A 24140-nucleotide genomic window follows, 5' to 3' on the forward strand; every position below is an offset into this window, starting at 1 on the left:
AACACCTCCTAAGCCACAATAGCTACAAAGGAAACTCCGACAACAATAGAATGTGAAGCATGAACCATACCCAACAGTTCCAAACTTCCCCTTTTTTTATTTTTGTTTTGTTCATGCCTTAAATGATCTTGTATTGCCTTGAAATTAATATATGTTTAGCCTAAGACTATGATTGTGTTTTGTTAAACTTATCTTTTTATTATTTACTACCATTTTTTCATTTTCTGATTTTAATAATTATTTTTTAAAATTATGTATTTTTATTTTAAGTATATATGATTATATAGGCTTCAACTTAATATATGTGAGACACCATCACTTTATCTAGTTGGTCATTTTATTTTGTTTACTTGTTGTATATGTAACCATTCTGCCAAACAATTCATGTATGATGATGATTCTATGGTTGTATGCAATACAGTTTGCACATGTCGAAACTAGTCGTTTGTTATTATACTTGAATGATAAATTTTCAATGATTTTTTTATTTTTTTTACAAAATACTAGTTCCGTTGTGTTTATTATGCTTGAAATAGGTAGTATGCAGAAATCCAAATCATTTTGAGTCCATACGAGGCCCGAAATTGAAGTTCCAATTTCTAGGCAAAAGTGTCCAGTTTTAAATTGTAGCAACATCAGGAAGAAGAAGGTAACTCTCTACAATACTTGGTTCAATGGAATTGAGAAGAAACCTCATATTTAAGCATTCACTAGTTTCCCACTTGTCTTGAGTTGTACTTGGAGAATAGGGTTTAACAAAAGTTTTATGAAGATAGCCAGTCAAATCACGAGCATTGACCGCAATAGAAATAGATCCAGACCAGGGAGGATAATTTGTCCCATTAAGCTTAACAGTAGTCATTAGAAAAAGGAGAAAAAGTCACGATCCTGAGAAATAGAAAAAACGGGAGGGTCCTCCATGCTAGAAGTACTAGAAGCAGTGGAGGTAACTGAATGGGCCATTGCAGGAACTAAAACAGATCATCTCTCACTTATTAAAAATAGGTTTGGTAGACTCACCCACCACAGCCAGGTGTGCGACCCGAGTCGAACATCGGATTAGCCAGGGCAAAGCCTTGGAAACCGAGGTTGGCAAACCAAAAAAAAAAAGGTTTGGTAGGAGAAAATAACTCACCACCAAGGACAAGGCATGAAAGGATTTATTAGGACCAAATTTTTTTTTAGAATATAAGGAATGGAGGGGCGATGACCCTAGGAGCTCTCGCAGGTTGGGTTAAGAGGCCTAGAGCCAATCGTTAGGCTTAGATAGTGTCAACAAGGAGGTGTGACACTCCAAGAAGGATCGCAGGGTTCAGGCGATGCTTCTAGGATGATCGTAGGGCTAAAAAGCTGTCAAACCAAGGAGCTGATTCCTCTAGGAGACACACAAGTTGCTGTGATGGCCCTTAAAGGCAATGGTAGGGTGTTTTGAGGTTTGGTGGTAAGAATCAATGGTCCTAGAGAGGTCACAGGTGAGAGTTGAACCTCCTAGGCCTAGCATAAGTGGCGGCGCTGGTTCTAGGCCACCGTAGGTGGAGGTGAAGGTGTTTTGGGGGGGAAAAAAGGAGGCAGAAGGGTAGAGAGAGAGAGGCGGAGGGTAGTAGTGCTAGACAGGGAGGTGGAAGTTGCGGTAGTGCTCGAACATAAATTTTTTAGGGTTCTTCAGATCATAGATGGCTCTGATACCATGCTATTAGATTTGGAGAAATCCTAACTTGTGTCTGAGGGACAAAACAAGGTCTTTAGTTATACTGATAACTTTCCAAAAAAATAGAACAAATCAAATCTTCCCAGTGTGGGAATATTACCAAATATATATATATATATATATAAGATCCTAATAAGACAAATCCACCTTCAATAATAAACTTACAACAGGCTGGAATGTGACTTACTCGTATGCAAAGGCTGCTGTTCAGAATCCTGGAGAGGAGATCAACTACACTAAGTGCCGCAGGGATTCTCAACCCCAAAGCACACTTTCACACTTCCTGTCTGCAACTTTCATAATTTCATCCATCAAAAACTGAATTGAATTACAACCATGGACTTGTATTTATAACTACTGCTGAGACACCTACTTGAACTCTTAAAGAAAAACCCAACTAACTTCTAACTTCTACTCAAACTATAACTCTCAAGTAATTCTCATACTAGGAAATAAAAGTAGGTGTGCACTCCACAAAATTAGTTGGAATTATCCCAACTAAATAGGGCTCGAATTATGGGTCAACAATGACCAAAATACTGCTGCAATGGTTTGACCCCCACTGGTATTGCCGCAAGATGCTAGTGGTCTTGGGCTTTCTTTCGGGCACTCCTGGGCTCTCTGGCTGGTTACATCACTTGCTCCCTACTGAAACATGACTTCAATTCAAAACGTTCCGCACCAAGAAAAAAGAATCACTTACTCGTTGAACTCTTGGTCCAACTTATATTATTATTATTATTATCTTTTTTGGCTGATAGAGTTGGGCTTGGGGACCAAGTTCTCAGTTATGCTTGCACAGAATTAGTAACTAATAAAATAGAAAGCTGCATTATTGGATTTCCTAGAACCTAAAATAAGAAATGAGATGTATACATGACACATGTACTGCATGGTACATGTGGGACATGTACTCCCTTGCAACATATAGTGGTAGAGAATAAGATACTTTTAGCATGAGTAAACATATATTTGGTGTGGTGACCCTTTAGAATCCCCCGGGGCCGTGGTTTCTCCCCTCTTGGGCCGGGCCCCTTTTTTTCCCTTTTTCTTTGGGGTTTTTCCCCCCCTTCCCCCCCTTCCCCTTTCCCCCCCCCCCCCCCCCCCCCTCCCCCCCCATGTGGGCTGCATTTGGAATCCATCATTTCGATCATTCAGCCATAATATGGATTGAAGCAGCATCTTATTCCTGGTTTGCATTAATCATTTTTTTTTTAATGTTTGTATGCATCTACGGATGGTTGAATGGATATTTGCGCACTTACCATATTTGACGCCCTGTATATTTTAATCACATTCTTGCATTAGCAGATAATGCATGATCATCCTGATGCTTGGCCATTCAAGGAGCCTGTTGATGCACGTGAAGTGCCTGACTATTATGATATAATCAAAGATCCCATGGGTAAGCCAATTATATTCACTAATCTCCTTCTCTTTGGTGAAACTAGTGTTATTCATGTTGAGTGTGGGTACCTTCTCCCATTAAGCTACTGACTTTTTGAGTAACAGTCTGGCAGTCAGAATTTAAACTAGACATGAACTATGCAAGCTAATATTCTTCCCTTGAAGTTATAACTGTTCCTAATTAGTAGTGAGTGGTTGATGAATATTTAGTTCTTCTCATACACCTGCAAAAAAGCATTGAATTATTCATTCAAGGACTTATCATCCTCTTTAAGGATGAAAAGCTAGTCATGAAACTCATAACCCCTTCTTCTTTTGGGAGTAGATGCACTTCAGATCACCCTCATTCTAGCAGTGGGGATTGATCGCTACATTTGTTGCAGTAGCCTGGTCCATGCTATTCCACGACCATGATACTGTAATAAGGAGAGTATGTTCTCAGTAAGTCAATCATCCAGTCCTCATATGTTGTTATCTCAGTAGGGGTCTTTGGGATAAGCGGAAGGGAGATCAGACTGTTATTATTTTAGCTTCTCCTTAGTCCTTACCATTGATACAACCCTTGACCACCTTGGTCCACAAAAAAAAACAATTTCCAACTCTATCCAGTTCATCATAGATCTGGATATTGAAATAGTCCGTCAAAGGCTTATGATCAGTCATCAGGAGTGGCAGAAAATAAATAGAAAACAACTCATACTGAGTATATTTGAGTTTAAAAAAAATCCAGATGAGTATATTTGAGTTTAAAAAAAAAATCCAGATTTTGTGGATGAACCAATATAAGTATCTCAATAAGTCGGGTTGACCTAAAATAAGGATCGGGGTCCTTCTAATAAAGAACAGAACTGCCTTGTAAAACTCACCATGATCTGATGGTCAATGAAGATTAAGTTTGAAAAGAAAGGTGCTGAAAATACGTGAACAGGGTGTAATGTGGACCTTTGGGGGTAAGACAGTTGCAGGACATCAGCGACTTGGACGAAGGAGATTAATAGATCAAGTGTACCTGCTCTTGGGGGTCAATAAAACCCTACAGTTGATAATCTTCTGGTTGTATATGGAGTAATTTGAGATCCCTATCATCAATAAAAGAGAAAATCAGAACTGCCAGCAGCTTCATACTAGCAGAACTTTCTTTCCTGTGATCGTTAAAACAGAATCTGAGGTTGGCGGCAAATACCATCTAGCTTGGATAATCTGTTTGGTATCTGAAAAACCAGATTGAAAGATGAGAAAGGAGAGATGTGCAGTAGATAAGAATGAACTACTACTTTATAAGGGAAAATCCTAACAGTAATAGCAAAACCTTATTAAAATAGGTAAAGCTAATCTAGCTATACTGAAAAACTAAAAGTAGCTTTGATGAGAACTATCTAATTAGATAAATAGATAAGTACCCCTACTTATTAGAACAAGATACTGGAACCACCTCATAGTATAGAGGTCCATTAGGTTTGAAATTGCTGCACAAGAAATAATTAGCTCCTTTGCTTTTGGAGCAATTCTGGTGGCCAGAAATATGGATTTGACCAGATATTTGAACTTCGAATTTGATTCACATCTGTATTTGTTTAGAGGCGTCCATAGCCTTTTAAAATTATCTGGAGAAAACATTTGAATAACGCAGGAAGAATTTGAATAATGTGGAAAATTATCCAATCTGAATGCATATTCAACAAATAAATTAGATAGTCCTTTTTTTTTTTGAAGGTTCAATTAGTTCCAAGGAATGAAAAATGAGGATCATGAGACATGGTTGAGAGTGAATCATATTTGCAGGAGGAGAGTCTGAGTCAAACAAGTCAAGGATGTAAATGGATAGTTGAAAAAGCCGGAATTCATTTTGCATCTGTATCTGTTTAGGGATATCCGCATTCAATCATCATGAAATATCTGGTTCCATCACATTTGGTTTGAAATTTTGAATCCCATCTGTCTTCATCTCTAGCCAGAGGTCGGCAATCACTAAAATTCTCCTTTTTTTCATTTTTAGCCAAATAGCTTGAAATACTTCTGCTAAATTACTGAATTGCTGACTTTTGTAATTTTAGGCTGTCCTAGTCAAGTTCAGTTAGGTCCAGCCATCCAGTTGCATCCAGAAATGTAGTAGGAGTCTAGTCATACTATTGTTTTGTTATTTTTCTTTTGTTATTTGAGTCATCCTAGGAGTAGGTAAGTTGAAGTCCTATTTAAAAAGTTGTCTTTTTTTTTTTTTTCAAAGTTGAATACAAGTAGGAGTTACCTAATAAAGGCTATAAATACATAGCATATGCTTGTAACCAAATCAGTTTTGGTGAATAAAAATATTGCTGAGGTGTTAGAGCAGAGGAAGTTCGGTTAGGTTTCTGGCATTCTCCACCACAAGGAGGTCCTGCAGAAGCTTCTTGTGTTGTTCTCTTCAGCAATTCTTCTCCTCTATTCTTCTAAAATCTGTAAGTGCTCATGCCTACCATTTCCCATCACTGACCCCATAGAACCATCAATTCTCCCCCCCCCCCCCAACCGCGTGGAGGGCACAAAGCCCGGCGGAGGAACGACCGAACCAACGGGAACGACAGCGAGGCTATAAAAACCCACGACCGGGACAAGAGGAGACCCGAGCCAACGGAGCCACGACCTCCTTTGAATTTTTTTGATTTCTCTTGTTTTCATCTGCTTCTACACCTAATTTCTAGTATTCCATTTCCTTCAAACACTTGATTTGCTCCTCCATTTGTGCATTTTCTCAAATCTTGCAAGGTGAGTAACCAACTTCCTCATTTTTGATTTTGTTTCATTTGTGCCTTAAATCATGTTAGATTGCTTCCAAATTTATATATGTTTACTTTAGAGTGATAATCTATGAATTTGTAGTGTCAAAATTATTTTTTGATTCTTCCTACTATTTTTATTTTTCTGTTATTAAAAATTATTTACTAAATTATGTATATTGTTAAAAATGTTTATGTATAGTACATGTATAAGCTTCAAATGGATGTATGTGAGAGTTGAGACACCATATTGCTGTGATGGTGTTGAATTAATTTTTTTTTCTGTTAATTATGTAATTTTACTGTATTTATATTTAAATAATTAAAAAATATATTTAAATATTAAAAAAATAATTAATTTCTGTTTTAAATTTAAAAATAGGAGAGTATTAGTGGAAGCATGTATGCAATTTTTTGAGCATGTTGTGGATATTTTTAAGATAGTTAGTGTGTATTTTATATATTTTAAAATTATTTATATATTAAAAAAATACTTATGTGTTTCTTGTTAGAAGCATGTATGTCATTTTTGGAGCATATTGTGGAGCTTTTCAAGATACTTAGTATGTGTTTCTTGTATCAGGCACTCTATTTTAAAGATGTCGGACATAGCTTGGGATCATGGAAGGCCAGCGACGGTGATAAGAGGAAGAGTGAGTGTAATTCTGCAAGAAACAAATAGGAGGAGGTGGGGCCACTAGATTGAAGGTGCCTCTAGCTGGTGGCAACGGGGATGTAACAGGGGTGCCCAAAGGTGCCTATAGAGGTCAGAAGGCAATGGCCTCATATATTAGTGGTGGAAAGCAAAAGAGGAAAGAGAAGAGAACACGAGAGGGATGAGTTCGAGGATGCCTGCTTAGATGACCTTCCGGATCCCGAGGGTTATGGTAGGGATGAGCCGGGGAGACGGTGACCCGATCCGGAGGCCGATCGGCGAGGAGGGCGATGATGATGAGTAGGGAGCAACGAGAGGATTGATGACATCGGGAGGCAACGAGAGGGTGCGGGTTGTGGGTCCTCTAGAGAGCCGGTGGGTATGGGAGGTGTAGGTGGCTCCCAAGTCCCCATGAGGAGGTCTCGGAGTGTCGGGCGGGAGGCTCCTATCCCACGGGCCCCTACAAGGGGTCGAGCTTCCTCGGCACATCCTCGAGATCCGGATCTTGAGATTCTTCGCAATGATCCGGCCCTATTTGCGAGGCCCGAGCATAAACGGAGAAAGTTGAAGCACTTATGGGGGAGTGTGAAGGAGAAAGTGGGGATGGCTTTCTCCAAATGGGCGCATTACCATAGTGTTCCAGCACATACGGCTCGGGGGCCCTACTACGGAGATATGATTGAGCGAGATAGGCGGGGTGGGAGTGGTGTACGGGGCCCCACTCCATATGAGATATACAATGTGTATTTGCCTAAGCATAAAGAGGACATAAATGAATACATTAAGGGATTAAAGCCCATGTGGAATCATTATGGAGTGACTCGATGGCTGATGGTTGGACTGGTCCCACTGACAGTCCATCATCAATTTCATGTTGAATTGTGATGGGAGGACAGTGTTCCTCAGTCGGTAGATGCATCCGGTGAGAAGAAGGATGCAAAATACATTTACAAATTACGAAGCAAGTGGTGAAGGAGGTTGGAGTGGAAAATGTAGTTCAAATTGGATGATAATGGCTCCAACTACAAGAAAAGGGTTGAAGATGCAAGAGAACTCCAGGTATCTAAAGTCTAAACATATAGTATTAATTTTCATTTGTAAATACATATAATTACATTACACATATACATGTACACTTTATAACTTTGTATTGATGGCTTGATGCCTTGATGGATGGACAGAATAGGCTCTTTTGGACTCCTTGTGCTGCTCCGCATTGACTTAATGTTGAAGGAGATTGGAAAGGTCAAGCTTGTGAAGAATACGGTGGACCAAGCTCGACATGTTAGCACCTTCATATATAACACACCATGCATTAAGGATGAGGAGAGGGACAAGTGTCGGGGTGAGTTAGTGAGGCCGGCATAACCAGATTGCTACTAATTGGATAGCACGCAGAGCTTTGAGAGTAGGAAGACGGCCTAGGAGTATGTTTGCATCGGAGGAGTGGTTTAAGCGGGAGGGTTCTTCATCGGTGGGAGGAAGGAGAGCTCGGTTGACTATCCTTGATGAGAGTTTCGGCACAATGTGAGGATAGTAGTGAAGATGCTTGAGCGTGGTGAATGTGTTGAGGATGGTAGATCAGCAAAGAAAACCTACTCAGCACACATATTTGCTGCGGAGATAGGATGAAGCGACAAGTTGCTCGGAGTCTACCCACGCGCAACAAGAAAGTCCTTCAAATCATCAACGGAGATGGGAGTCTATGTTGCAGATCCCGCATAAGGCGGTGAGTTGTTAAGTTGTTAAGTACTTAAGTCTAGTATTTAATTTAATTTTCATTATGTTATCACACTATTAAGGCTAAGCATTAACTATTCCCTTTATGACATACTTTCTTACACGACATACTATTTAAATCCCAAGTACCATTACAAGGACAATATTGGGATGAGGCAAGATTTGATGGAGCAAAGAGTGGAGAAGTTCGAACCGGATACACTAAACAAGCAGTAATCCTTATGGAGGTGAGATAGTGATTAGAATCATTGAAAATCACAATTCGTAGGTTTATACTAAGTCATTAACCTAGAAGAGTAACTAGTAACTACTAAGTCCTAACTAGTTATTGTTTCTCTATATATTAGATAAAGGCTTAGGGATGCCCGGGAGCTTCGGCGCGTGGCGTACGGAGGAAACGCCCCAGGCAAGTTCATTCATTTATTTCATATACATATACATTTAATTATATATTCATGATCTATCTTTAATTTAGTTATTTAAGTATTAAAATGACTTGGAGTCTATGTTTGTTGCAGCTGAGTGGTGGTTGCAATTTGGACGTGATTCACACAACGAGTAGGATTGCAAGCAAAGTGCTCTCCCAAACATGTTCCGCCACGGTTGTGAGCGAAATTGGAGCACCTTCAGCCTCATTCACTCAAAGAGGCGCAACCGATTGGGGTGAAGCGCCAGAGGACCTTGTCACCTACACTATAATAGAGGCGAGAGAGGATCATATTAGACAGAGGATGGACAGAGAGAGCACCAATACGAGTGGCCGACATATTTGAGATGGATGATGATGATAACCCGAAGAGGATCGGGGATAGTGGAGACGGATTCGGATGAGGATGGAGGTCTTCCCAAAGTCGGATTGCAGAGGAGATGGGGGCTGATGTGGGGGACCAGGCCCGGAGGGAGGCCACATGCGAGCCCGCCCGTCCCTTCGTGCCACACCCAGTGCATCCACCCCAGTGAGGATTTGATTCGGTCCGACACCGAGAAGAGGTGACCGGGCCTCCGGCGATGACGATGATGGTGATGATGATGACGGTGATGGTGATGATGGAGGGGATGAGGAGGGGTGGGACCTCGTGATCGGGATTCACGATCCTAGGAGAGACCACCACCACCACCACCGGACGGAGAGCGGGGGGAGGACGACCACCGAGATTCACGGGAGAGAGCGGCTCACCCACGCGACACGGGATTCGGACCATACGGGAGCCGCATCTCGAGGCAAAAATGTCCTCACATATTCGAGGAAGGGGAAGGGGAAACAGCATGGCGGAGCACGAGAGGACACGCCATCATATGGGTCCTACCGTCCATCCGATGCGAGAGCTTGGTGGGATCATGAGATCGATGAGCATTGATGATACTAGAGACTCCTCCACCCAGAGGATCCGGATGGCATAGGCTGCGAGTCCTCATATGATCTGCGTGGAGAGTATTGGTTCTACCGAGTCGACTTATGGTTATGGTCCTTATGGTTATGGACCATATGGTGTCCCCCCGGCTCGATGGGGTCGGGCGGTCCCACGACAGAGCCTTATGGTTATGGAGCGGCCTATGGAGCTTATGGTGTCCCTCCCACATCGAATCGGAGTCGCCAGCGACCTATCGATCCTTATCCCTCCTACCCGAGAGCCGGGGCGGGGTGGTCTTTCATTTGTGAGCAGATCTTCCACACATTCCACAGCCACAAGGCCCACCACCACCAGCCTTTGGAGATTCACAACTCCCACCGTTAGGAATCAGCAGTGGATGAGGCCACATGAGAGGTGCAGTTTTTGACTATGTCCAAAACTATATGGGGCGGGGGCAAACATCATGGGAGTTATATTGTCATTTGTATGGGGTGCGGACGGAAGAGGGAGACCTTGAGGCTTGAATAGAATAGACTTGTAAGCAAGTTGTAAGTTGTAAGTTGTAACGTAAGTAATAACAATACAACTCTCTCCGATTCATGTACTATATACTTGGAATGTTGGATGTTACATTTTCAGTAGTTTTTAGTAAACTAGTAGTTATTATAGTGTTTATTATGTTTGAAATAGCTAGTATGCAAAAATCCAAATCAATTTGAGTGCATTTGAGGCTCAAATTGAGTTTTCAAGAATCAAAAAGTATCCAGTGGTAATTTCGACCATAATCGACCTTTTCCAAGGTCGAATGTCATTTCGAAGAATTTTTTTTGGTGCCCCCCCCTTTACTCCCCCCCCCCGCCCGGAGGGGTGGTGTGGTAATAAAAAAAAAAAAGTTTTTTTTTTTATATCACCCCCCCGGCGGGGCGCCTCCCTCCCTCCCCCCGCCGCGCGCGCCGCCCCCCCCCCCCCCCACCCAAACACACCCCGCCGCCCCCGGGGGGGGGGGGGGGGGTGTGGGCCGTTGTTGTTGGGTGTTGTGTGTTTTTTGATTGGCCCTCACCCCTGTGGGGCACATCACGGACTTTTCTACCGTCCATGTGCTTCTGTTGGGTGGAATAATATTCTCCAGACCCAAAGGCAGTCCTGCCTAACTGAAACACGACTATATATATTCCTTCCCCCCCCCCCCCTCTTGGGGGGGAGGGGTTGTAAATTCACATCCAGGAAGCATCAGAGATGATCACTTCCCATGAACAAAATAGTCACATTCAAGATCCTTTGTCAATTGCACCAAATGAAAATTTGCATCTTTGAAGTAGACCCTTCCCCCAGATTTTTCTTTACTTGATAGGAGGAAGGTTGAGTCCTAGAAAGGATTCTCAGTACTTGATAGGAAATAGACCGGAAAACTGGAAGTGGCGAATCCTGTTAAAGTAAACTCCATGCAACCCCAAAATTAAAAAATTTGCATGCACCTCCTCCGAAAAGGGTCTGGGTTAAAACCCAAAAGAAAAACATCCACTGTGTTAATGTTTTCTCATTAGGTTTTCAAAAAGAATTTCAAAATGGCCATATTGTACTTCTAAATGGTTATATAGCCATTTCACCCTTTATTTTTTTCCCATTCTCTTTTCTTAACTTCTCCTTTCTTCTCTCTCTCTGGTCATTCTTCTCTTCCTCCAGTAAGTGTGATCATGCTGTGCTTAACTTTCTTGCTGAAACCAAATCCTCATCATTGCTCCCCTAATTGGCTGCATTCCCCCCAATCTGGTTCCCACTACTGGGAAATTCAGGAAACACTAGGACAAAGCAGAGCAGTTGGGGGCGGGTAACCAAGCCATGGGAGGATTACTAGTCCCTACAAGCCCAGCACCAGAAACCGTCACCACTGGAGTAAGGCAGTCTCAACCTAAGGCTACTGCCTCCATTTGTCAGATTTGATGAGATAAACCCCTTCATGTTGCTCATAGCAGCAGTGGCGGCAAAGCAAAATTCTTCAGAAGTGGTTTCCATCAGAAAAACAAGTTGAGACAGAGAGAGGTAAACTCAAAGCTCGTTCTCTTCTTTTCAGATTTTCAAGCCATTTAGCTCCATTGGTTCAAAACATCGTACCTTTGAGACTTAACATCAAAGCTCCATTGTCTGCAAAATCTTCTCTGGATACTTACCTGACTTCTCAACAGTTGGTTGCAATGTTGGTATGAACTTCTAGCCAATTCTTCAGCTTTGCCAATTACATCTTGGATTCATATAACTCGAACTACAGTTTACAGGTTATTCAACTCACTCCAGAAGCTGTCTTCCTTTCCTTCAATGTTTCCTAGGCAGAGTATTGTCCTAATTAGTGTTGCATATTCCCTTAGAGGTCCAGAATCCGTTAGGATACATGTCTAATATTTGGTATAGCCCATGTCAAGTTCTAAAAACCTTGTATATGAATGATGTGAAACCAAATAGATTCAGAACCATGAATAACACTAGATTCAAATTAATATTTCGTAAACAGTGATATAAAGAGTTTTAAACGGGAAGTAGTCCAGAAGGCTACAATGAGAATTAGAAATGCAAGTTAGGGGTTACTTTTTCAAGGGACATATTTGGTTCAAATTTTGTTGTATAATGTGAGGATGGTATGGTGAAGCTGTATTGCAATATTTCGTTGGATTCCTCAATCTCTTCTTTGAGGCTTTCAAATATACAAAAGATATGAGAAATTATATCTATTTATTTCTCTTATTTTTATTTGGTTATTTCACTAAAGTCTTCATTTATGGGTCATTCTGATCCCAGGTTGCTCTCCTGGGTATCCAAAATTTCATCATCAATTTCGTGCAGTGTAATGAAGTCTTCTTGTTGCTGGTCAATGATTAAGTAAATTTATAGAAAAAGAAGAAGACATGCAAGGAGCATTGCATCAACAGGAGATTAAGAGGTGCTTACACTTGAAAAGGTTCTAAAAGAATTACTCTTCCAAGTAATGGAAGTATGAGGTCAACTCATCCAAAAAATAAGTACAGCATGCCTTAATATCTCAACAATATGCTATTGTTGGAATATTTGGAGAAATCCTGACTTGTGTGTGAGAGACATAGCAGGGCTTTTAGTTATACTAATAACTTGCCAAATATAGAACAAATTCTCCCAAAGTGGGATATTACAAAGAGAATAATAAAAGATTCTTACAAGAAAATTCTTCCCTTAATGATAAAAATTACTACTACTACTATTGCCTTGTAACACTCCTCCTTAAGTTTGAGTATAGATATTTGTCATGCTCATTTGCCTATAATATTACTGAACATCTTGGTACTTAAGCTCTTTGTAAGCACATCAACCCTATGATCTTCTGAGATAACAAAGGTGATTCAAATCCTTCCAACCTTAATCTTTTCTTTGATAAAGTGTTGGTCAATCTCCACATGCTTGGTCCTCTCATGCTGTATTGGATTGTGAGCTATGTTGATTACTAATTTACTATTTGAATACAACTGTATAGAAACCTCCAACTCTGACCCAGGCTCTTAAAATAGCTTTTTAGCCATAGGACCTCACAAATGCCTTGAGCAATTGCCCTAAATTCAGCTTCAGCACTGGACCTTGCAACCACATCTTGTTCCTTGCTCCTCCAAGACACCAAGTTACCTCCTTCATACATACAATATCTAGAGGTTGATCTCCTATCATCCAGACACCCTGCCCAGTCTGCGTCTATGTATGCCTCAATCTTTAAGTATCCATGAGCTGAAATTAGAATTCCTTTTCCTGGAATAGCCTTTAAGTACCTCAAGATACAATACATTGCATCCAAGTGTGAGAAGCAGGGATCAAGCATATACTGGCTAACAAGATTGGCTGCAATTGTGATGTGTAGTCTGATATACAATAAATAGATCAGCTTCCCCACCAACTTAGATAACTTGTCTTGCCAATTGGTTCTTCTTCTTTGCCTTCAAGTGTAGATTAGGCTCAATAGGAATTTTTGCTAGCTTACACCCAAACATTCTAGTTTCTTCTAGTAGGTCCAGAGCATACTTCCTTTCAAAGAGGGAAACTCCAATGGCTGAATATGCCAACTCCCGCCCTAGGAAGTATCTAAGCTTCCCATGTCCTTCATCTCAAATTCGGTTCCCAAAAACTCTTCAGGGCTGCAATTTCCTCCTCACTGCTCCCTGTGATCACAGTATCACCACATAGACTAGGAGTATTGTGGTATGGGAATTTTCTCCCTTAATGAATAGGGTATCACCAACATTACTTTGCTTGTAGCTATTGGAAATCATAGCTTTGTGGAATCTCCTAAACCAAGCCTTAGGAAACTGCTCAGCCCATACAAAGCTCTCTTCAGCTTACACACTTTTCCATGAGCCTCAGTGGTGGCACATCCATATACACCTTCTATTGAAGTTTTCTATGGAGGAAAGCATTCTTCACATCTAGCTTTTGTAGGCTCCATCTCTTACTTCACGTAAAAGGATGGCTCGAACTATGTTCATCTTAGCAACTAGGGCAAATGTTTCCTGGTAGTTGATCCCATAAGTCTGAGTGAAGCCCATGTCCACCAATCTTGCCTTGTATCTCTCCATGGTCCCATCTACCTTGTGCTTGATAACAAACACCCATTTGCACCCAATAGTCCACTTTCCTAGAGCCAAAGACGCTAGTTCCTACATCCTTTTTTCCAGAGCTCGCATTTCCTTGTCCATTGCTTGCTTCCAGATTGAGTGCAGAATGCTTCCTACCATGTGTTAGGATCAGAAGTAGAAAACAAAGAGGAAACAAGGCTTTGGAATTCAAGGGATAAGGATTGATATAAAACAAAGTTGGAAATAGGATGTTTGGTGCATGTGCATGGCTGCTTTCATAATGCAATTGGCAAGTTCAAAGTGTGATCAAGAGATGGTTCAGGATCTGTTACCTCAGGACTAGGAGCAGGAGCTCCCAACAAGCAAAGCATAGGAGAGGGATCTTCTCATATGCATCGTCTTTGATAAGTCTTCATGGGTCTTTGATTCCCCTACACCTCATCCACCAATTGCTCCTGTCCAATCACTCCATCTTCTAAAGGAAGATCATTAATAGGGATCTTTGGAGAAATGTCTAACAGAGGAACCAAAACAATCGGAACCTCTTCACTAATATTCTCCCCCTGAAGAGGTGTAGGGACAAGGAAAGTAACTTGTTCCAAGAACACAACATCCATATAAACAAAGAAACGGCGAGAAGCAGGGTGATAACACTTATAACCGCTTTCCACATAGCTCCAACATACCATGAACATGGTGGTTTCCCACAAAGGCAACACAACTAAAATCCTTGGGTGGCACGGTAAAGGTTGTTGTCCTTAAAAGATTTTCAAATGGTAAATGTTGTTACAAAACAAGGGAAGGCATTTGGTTAATCAAATAGGCTGCAATAAGGACCGCATCACCCCAAAACTGTGGAAGCACGTACATAGTAAACATCACGTGCAACAATTAATAAATGTCAGAAACCACTATGGCCAGAAATAGACATAGTCCAAGAAGAACCCCACACATCAAAATGAACAATAGTGAAAGGAATGCTACTACTATTATCAGAGACTAGATAAACATGTCTAGTTTGCTTTGATAAAATGCAAGCATCACAATGAAAGTCATTCAAATTACAACGTTTAACGCAATCTTATAAATAACCTAGATACAATTGGTTAAAGAACTTGGCCTAAACGATGATGCCACTATAACAAAGTAAAAGAGCAGGAGAAGTGGAACTAGAGGCCATAGAAAGAGCTGTTGGAGACTCATCTAACAAGTAAAACCCCCCTTCTGTCTTCCATTGCCAATCATACGCCTTGTTCCAAGTCATGGAACACATAATGAGAAGGGAAAAAAGTTACTATGCAGTTCATATAATGAGCAAGGCTACTAATGGATAAAAGTTAGCCAAAAACTAAGGAACATGCAAAATAGAAGATAGAGTAAGAGAAGGCAAACAAATAATGGACTCCTTTCCAGAAATAGGAAAAAGAGACCCATCAACAGTTTGAACAACCTGAATGAAAGAAATAGAAAGATAAGTATAAAACAAAGAGGATGAACCAGTCATATGGTCGGTTGCCCCAAAGTTGAAATGACATTGTGATAATCGAAAATACTTGTGGAAGACTATGTATCAGAAGGGGAACTATGGCAGAGGCTACACCTTGCACTGGGAGTTGGCACCGAAGAGGTCACATCAAGTTTGGTCATCAACTGGTGAAGATGTTGGAACTCGTTAGAGGAAAGAGGTGCTAAAATACTCAGGGTGTCAAAATTTTCTTGATTTGTAGATGCTTAATTTCCTCCCCTATTTGCATTTCTTCCTTCTTGAAGGGAATTTGTTGGACAACCATGCAACTTCCAACACTTGTCTTTGGTATAATGCTTTTGACCACAATATTCACACTTGATTGGTGCGAGACAATCACCTGTATTGGTCTTATTACCGCTGGAACCTGCCACCAATGCAGATCTGTCAGATGTCTAAGTATGCACCGTTGTTGTCCTGTGACTGTCTTCAATGTCAACTGTAACATAAGTTTGTTCCCAAGAAGGAAACAACTCCCGTGAAAGGATCTAAGCACATACTTGATCATACTCATTGTTGAGACCCACCAAAAAGTTATATACTCGAAGCTTGTCTTCCCACTTATGAGAGGCAGCAACATCAGCGGCACAAGATGGAGTAAAATGCTCGTAAAAGTTAAGGTTTTAATAATAGCCTTGAAGAGTATTATAATACTAAGACAAGTTAAATTTTTTATCAAATTTCAAAACATTGTGCATCATTTCCGACCTTTGAATAAATCTTCTTGGCAACATTTCATGTCATAGCAGCATCAGGAAGAAGAATATAGCTCTCTGTAATAATTGGGTCAATGAAATTGAGAAGAAATCCCATAACCAAGCACTTATCAGTCTCCCACTTGTCTTGAGCCATACCAGGAGAAGATGCTTGACAGAAGTTTTATGAAGATGGCCAATCAAACAATGAGCATCAACTGCAAGAGAGACGGATCAAGACCAATGAAGATACTTGGTCCCATTAAGCTTAACAGTGGTCATTTGAAAAGGAGAAAAAACATGATCCCGAGAAACAAAAGAAATGAGACTATCCTCCATACTAGATGTGCCAAAAGTGGCGGAGGTAACTTGGTCGGCCATCGCACAAACTAAAAGAACCCAAAAGTTGATCTTAAAATTAGATCACTCAAATCGGATCCTTTGGTAGGAGAAAAGTACTCACCACCAGTGGTGGAGCCACAGAGGGACCGGAGGGGGCCATGCCCCCCCCCCCCCCCCGGATTTTTGAAAATTTAAAAATACCTACATATTTTCCTAATTTTTTTCACTTTACATGTGAAATACCACTATTTGGCCCCCTCCAAAAATAAAAAATAAAAATCTAAGATATAAATGATGGGTACAAATGTCATTCTTAAATCATAATCAGATGGTTATCATTAAACCCCTAGTTTTAAGGAATAAAGGGTTAAATTCTAATTAAAAACTAACTCACGATCCATGAATTTCTCCCTATATTCTCTCTCTGTCATATTTTCATTCCTATTTATTCTCTAATGAATCTCCTCTTTTATTCCTATTTCTTCTCTCTTTTTTTTCTCACATGTCTCACAAAATATTGGAGTAGTTAGCGGACATTGGAATTTTTCTAAATCTTCTCCACAGTTATCAGTATTTACTCTCTTTCTCAAATTATTCCTCTCTCTCTCACATTCACCACGATTTTTCTAATATTCATTTAATAAAGTATATATATATATATATATATATATATATATATATTTTTATTTAGTTGTTCTTTCTTTCTCCTAAAATTTGATTATACTAATAGCAATTTGAATCTCGTTAGAATTCAGCCATAGATTTTATCAGATCTAATCATAATCATTGATTTTTTTTTTAATCCTTAAACTTTTTTCTAAAATTTCATTCCTATTAATGGAAATTCAAATCTCACTTAGAATTTCAGATTAATTTACCTAAATTTTTAATGTAGGCCCCACATGTCAAAATATAATACAATTTTATGAGATGGGACCCACGGTGGGTCCCACATTGGCCTAGGCATATTCGCCCCCCCCCCAATATTCAATCCTGGCTCCGCCCCTGCTCACCACCAAGAAGAAGACATGAACAAAGGTTTTTTAGGATATATATATATATATATATATATATATATATATATATATATATATATATATATATATATATATATATATATATATATATATATTTTCAGAATATAGGGAGTAAGGGGGCAATGGCCTTAGGAGCTCTCGCAGGTGAGCTGAGAGGCCTAGAGCCCATCGCTTCTGGTTTTTGCTAACGGCTAGCAAGGGCAATGGCCCTAGGAGTGTCGCAAAGTGGAGACCATACTCTTAGAGCTTATCGCAGGGTTTTTGGAGCTTAATATGTGATCGCAGGGTAGAAAAGCCCCCCAAAAAAAAAAAAGAAAAAAAAGAAGTGACTGCTAGCGGGAAGCCACGATGGGCCTAGATAGGTTGCAAGTGAGAAACAGACCTTCTAGGCCTACCACAGGATGTTTTGGAGGGTGACAGACTGACAGTGACTCTAAAGGAGTCACAGGTTGTCAACGATGGGCTGTGGTGTTGTGATGGGAGAGGAAGGAGGCAGGGTGGCGGTTGTCCTAGAACCTGGCAGAACAGGTGTCGCTGGTTCTAGGCCACCTTAGGACAGGGAGATGATGGAGTATGAGGATCTAAAAGGTGGCAGAAGGGTAGAGAGAGAGGGCGGTGGTGCTAGGAGAGAGAGGCGGAAGTGGTGGTGGTGGTCAGAAATATTTTTAGGGTTCTCCAGATCTGAGATGGTTCTGATACCATGTTGTAAGATTTGGAGAAATCCTAACTTGTGTTTGAGAGACACAACAGGTCCTTTATTTATACTAGAAACTTGCCAAAAATATAACAGATTCTCTCAAAGTGGGAATATTACAACAAGAAAAAAGATCCCAACAAGACAATTTACTCTCAATAATAAAAATAACTACTACTACTACTACTATTGCCCTTACAACAGCTATGTGGCAACAAAATCGTTTGATGGTCATTCTTTATGTCATTATAACTGATGCTTGGAATAAATAAAATCATGAAGTTAACTTTGACTGAAATTCTATCCAAATGAAATGTAGAAATCACATTGTAAAATGATATCATTGGATGCAAGTTTGGCCCGTGAACTAGAGTTACCTAAGCCTGACAAGGCCTAACTGGGTTTCTTATCATGTAGAAATCACATTGCAAAATGATATCATGGGAGACATTTACCGTATAAATTTCAGAAGCTATCCAACTGATCTAACCTAGCTGCCCCAACAATATTTACCCCATGTAAATGCAGTAACACATGACCTAACAAAAGTTTACTGCAAAAATGTTGATCTATTTTTGTTATTTCTACTTTACCCTTCATTTAAGCATGAAGCTATATAAACTAAACAATTTTTCGTGCTTTGGATAGAATTGTCTCGGAGTCCCCCCCCCCCCCCCCAAATAAATAATCCTTCTCTCCACTCTGCATTTATATGAGTAGGCTTTAAATCAAGGATTTGGTCAAATATTTTTCTTAATCATGAAATCCTTTCAATTATCTCACAAATTTTAATAATGATCTATGCTGATTTTTTATTAACTTTGATACCAAACTCTCATCTTTTCCTTTTTCAACTTTCCTCTTCAATTCATTTCCTATATTTTGAGTTATACAGTGGAGTTGATAACTTAACCATCCTAGTTGTTTTGCACACGTCTTTAATCTTCCTTTGGTATTAAAGATTTGAAGACAATGTCAAAGAGGCTGGAATCGGATCAGTATTATGTGACATTTGAGATGTTTGTTGCGGATGTCAAGAGGATGTTTGCCAATGCACGCACCTATAACTCACCTGAAACCATATATTACAAATGTTCAACCAGGTAAGTATGGTGCTTCGAATTCCAATACGGTTACCTTATTTTGTTTCTCCAGTATTGTTACTGATCATTGGACTTGCTCGGGTGTCTAGGCTGGAAACTGTTTTCACAAACAAAGTTGAAGCTCAACTTCAATCTTGTAGCAAGCTTCAGCAGTAACAACTGCTGTAGGCTGTCAGGTGGGAAGCTGTTTTTGAAGAGCAAGTTCAAGCTTATTGTTAAGAACTTGCACGGTTCATGTAGGCGCACCACTGCATTCCCTTTTTTTTTCTTCTTTCCTAGTAATATGCATGCACAGGCAAGGGTCGGTCAGGTAGTTGTGAGTCTATGTAGTGGGGAAGAAGGTAGATTAATTTAGTAGTTGTTGGGAGAAGGGTTTTTTATATAAGCAAGTTAATAGAAGGTGGTGAGAAATGGAGTGCCTGAAGCGAGAGTTTTCGTGTTGTAACATGTGTACTTTTTTTATTGTTATTTACTGATGATGAATATGAAATGCAAGATATGGTTTCTGAGTCACTATTATCTTGCACTACATATGCCTTTAGTAGCTTTAGGATGTCAACTCCGATCACCATACCCATCGTTGAAGAATGACGCAGCAGCGTGTTACTCGACATCGTCTCTAGCTACTGAAGGCATCGACAATAGAGATTGATTTCTCCTACATTTCTTCTTTTAGTGATCTCATTCAATAATAGTGAGAGTACATAAAAGATGAGGCAGGTCAATCTGCCGTACGTAACTACATGCAGATCTTCTCAATGCAGCTTCGCATACTCTAATGACGACTGAGGACCTTAGGGGCGCTGGATAAACTGCGTCTTGTAACCCTCGAGGCTTCTCCCATTCGGATTTTTATTTGCGGCAGCAGCCAGACAGCTCCAATTTTGCCACATCATCAATAGATGATCGGATGGCTGAGATTCAACTGACGAGGAGTTATCTGTAAATATATTTTTCTTTTAAGGGTTTAAATTTTTCTTTGCCAATGGAAGGATAGTGCAGTGGTTGAGAACTCACCTCTCAGTGGAGAGATTGTGGGTTCAATCCTTACCGGCGGCATATGTAATTACCCCAACCCCAATTTCCCTATATATAAAAAGCGCCTTTGTTACAAAAAAATATATTTTTCTTTTTTTACCTTTTAAGGGTTTAAATTTTATTAATTTTCGAACTCAAAGTCCTCATTTCCCTGATGATTCGGTTCTTCACGATCTGGCCAGGGATTTTTATTTGCAGCAGCAACTGCCTGCTGCTGCCAATGGTCAAGATTTGACCAAATAAATCCAACAATTGTAGTAAAACTTGCAAAGGTATGTGGGTGAATATAAAAATTTATTTTTACATTTGAAGGTTTAAAATTTTTCAAATTTATAAAAATTCAGTCATTGACTCCACTTGATCCCCAAATTTCCAAATCTGCGCTACTCCCGTCCACCTCCTCCTTGTTCCACTACTACCACTGCCTGCTGACCTTCGCTTGTTCCAACCAACCCTCTAATGAAAATAATGCTGGTTAGATAGAGAATTCGAGAGATTTTCTAGTAAGCTACTACCTGATGTTTACTCGAAAAAGCTTTTCATGGTGTTTCTATGTAATATCATTGGTTTTGTGCAATTGCACCACGAGTATTGGGAGGCTAATGTAGGATTCAAGGTTGTCATTTTGGAGTTCCATAAGGCTCTAGATGTTCTTCCTGGCATCAAAGCTGTTTGAACAATAGAGGACTCATAACTCTGCAACTACCAAGAGTTTTACCGCCAACTCAAACCCAGAAACTCAGATAAAAAACCCATACGCCAAGAAATGCATAGAAGTAGAAACAACCCATCCGCACTAGCTCCTCTGATACCCAGGATTCAGCTTCTACTGTTTTGCTAGGTAAATATCCATCTTCTATTCTACCCTTCTTCTTTACTTGAGGTAAAAGGAAAAAGGGCTGGAGAGTTCTGGTAAGGGTCATGATACCCCAATACATTGTGAAAGGAATGAGGAAGCAAGGGAAGTTGATCCCGATGCTGGTGAGACGTTTTCCTCCCTCTGCAACTCCATGGCTACTTAGAAGTGCAAGTCTTTCCAGATTTAGAGTCTTCCCTTTCTTCCATAATTTGGTTGACCCAGAAACAAAACCACCACCATAATAACGAAAGAACGACTGAACTGTCTTTGAAGTTTATAGGCTTGAACGCTATTGTCTCTTAAGTTTCTAGTGTGTGTGTGAGAGAGAGAAAGATGATACAGATACACTGGTGATGATCTCTCGTCCTCTCCATCTAACCAGATTTGGAAATTTGGGGATTGGGTGGAGTCAAGGACTGAATTTTGTAAATTTGAAAAATTTTAGAACCTTTAAATGTAAAAATAAATTTCTATATTCACCCATACACTCTTTCAAGTTTTATTAAAACCATTGGATTTATTTGGTCAAATCCTAACCATGGGTAGCAGCTGTCACAAATAAAAATCCTCTGGCCATTAACAAATCACAGATTGAAAAGGCATTAAATATCTAAAGACGTAAGAAATAAAGTAAAATTTGATGATTAAATATAGAAAGATAATTACTATTGCCCTTGATATTATAGCTTAATTATTACTTTATCCTTTATATTTTTTAAAATTACTAATTCAACCTCCAACTTTGCCTAATTATTGTTGTCCTCCTACTGTTAGTTGAATGATGACATGACATATTTTATATATTTAAAAATCTCAAATTAACCCTATGATTTTATATTACTTACTTTACCTATAATTTAATTTCCTTAATGTTATAAGTTTCTATTTCCAATAAATTTTTATTTATTTATTATCTAATTTGTTGTCAACAATTTTAGGAAGTTCCTACTACCGATAGGGTACTTTTTTTTTTTTTTTTTTAAAATCCAAAATGATAAAAATACACTTATAAAAATTATTTCATATGATTTTTTGTTAAATTAGGATAATATTATCTTTTGCCTTCTTAATTATAAAGGGTAAAATAGACATTAAACATTCAACCGTAACGGTCGCTTAACACTGTTAGAACTGAGGGGAGCAACAGTATTGTCATAAAAAGCAGGGTTCTTTTAATTATTACACAATAATACAAGAGGACAACAACAATTATCCCAATATAGAATGATTTGGAGTTGAACATAAATTTATGTAAAGCAACAATACAAATTATTTAAAGCTTCAATTTTAAGTATGAAATTGTTTACTTCCTTTCCCTTAAATTTCTCTTGCAACCAAACAATAATGAAAGACATCAAAATAAATTGTGTATTGATTAGAGGTGTGAATGGGTCCCGTTAAATCGGGTCTTCCCTAAACCCATGCTTAATCCTAGTATCAAACTCTAACTCATTCCATTGCTGTTAGGATTTTCCTTAACCTATGCCAATCTTAATTGTTGGGTCAAGTCGACTTTAAATGATCCTATTCCTTGCCATTGGTTGTTAACCTCTTGGTCCTTCCTCATTGTCCACTTCATGTGCTACGCCTGAAAATTAATAATAAGAATGAGAAAGGCATTAAATTCAATCAAACAGTGCTAATATCTTAGATTAACGTGTAGATGTCACGACAAAGGATTACCGAGTCCATGATTTTGCATGCTCAGATCCAAGCTCATAGTCATAGATCAACAATTTCGATTATAAATGATAATGATCAGAGTTCTGCTCAAACTTGATCTTCAGAGACATATTATCAGGATCCCTCTCAAACTCTAAGAGGTTCAACCCTAACACACAATCCATCTTAATTGTGTAACCCTAGTTTCAATCTTTCTTTCTTTTCTTCTATTCTCCATACTCAACTCTTGTAATGCAAACACTATAAGTAAATCTGGTCTAGCTCAAACAGAGCTCACGACCAATACACTTTTTTCCCTTACAACAATATTACTGAATCAGAGATAGCTTAGTGTAAGCTCCTGCAATCCCAAATTGCCTATTCTCCAAGAAGCTTTTAAATGGAACCATCAATACCCAACTCTGATCATGCAAAAAACCAATATTCTTTCAAGAGCAGCTAATTTCCCCATCTAGACTCTCGTGATTTTCATGTTTAGGGTTTTGCAAGGTTTGGCAAAGGTTTGTTATTCGTCATTTTGTCTTATGGTTTGTTAGTAGTTGTGCTATGATGTCTTACGGAAAAACATAAAAAATGATATGATGTCTTTTTAGAAAACACAAAAAAAAAAGAAAAAAAAAAAAAATAATTTAATAGAGGCCCCCCCTTTTATTATAACCCCCCTCCTTTTTTTTTTTTTTTTTTTAATATAATTTATAATTTAAAAAAAAATAAAAAATAAATTATAATTTTTTTTTTTTGTGACATCAAAAGTAATTCAATTCTATTAATTGATGGGGAAAAAATTCCTTACCTGGATTTGCTTTCCCTTACTTGAAGTATTCGCAGCGGAAGTCTAGATCCACGTTCTCGTTCCACCACCAAAGATTTACCGGCGAGATTCCTCAATCACAGGGAAAGGGAATAATATCCACAACCCAAATGCCGTGAATTAATGGAATGAAGATCAAATACTAGGAAAGAAGA

General features: G+C 39.3%; 1 protein-coding gene across 1 annotated transcript in view; it reads left to right on the forward strand.

Moving 5' to 3' along the window:
• HAG1 (histone acetyltransferase of the GNAT family 1) overlaps window positions 1-20490 on the forward strand; it is a 93416-nt gene extending 72926 nt beyond the window's left edge. Inside the window, exons 11-13 of the mRNA XM_089136519.1 lie at window positions 3020-3113; window positions 19453-19594; window positions 19684-20490. Of these exons, the coding sequence (XP_088992645.1) occupies window positions 3020-3113; window positions 19453-19594; window positions 19684-19750 (303 nt within the window). The 3' untranslated portion in view covers window positions 19751-20490. The remainder of the gene's footprint in view (window positions 1-3019; window positions 3114-19452; window positions 19595-19683) is intronic.
• The last annotated feature ends 3650 nt before the right edge of the window (window positions 20491-24140 follow it).

This window comes from Hakea prostrata, chromosome 1, assembly GCF_041222555.1.
Source record: "Hakea prostrata isolate BN-2017 chromosome 1, UWA_Hpros_2, whole genome shotgun sequence".
Lineage (NCBI taxonomy): Eukaryota > Viridiplantae > Streptophyta > Magnoliopsida > Proteales > Proteaceae > Hakea > Hakea prostrata.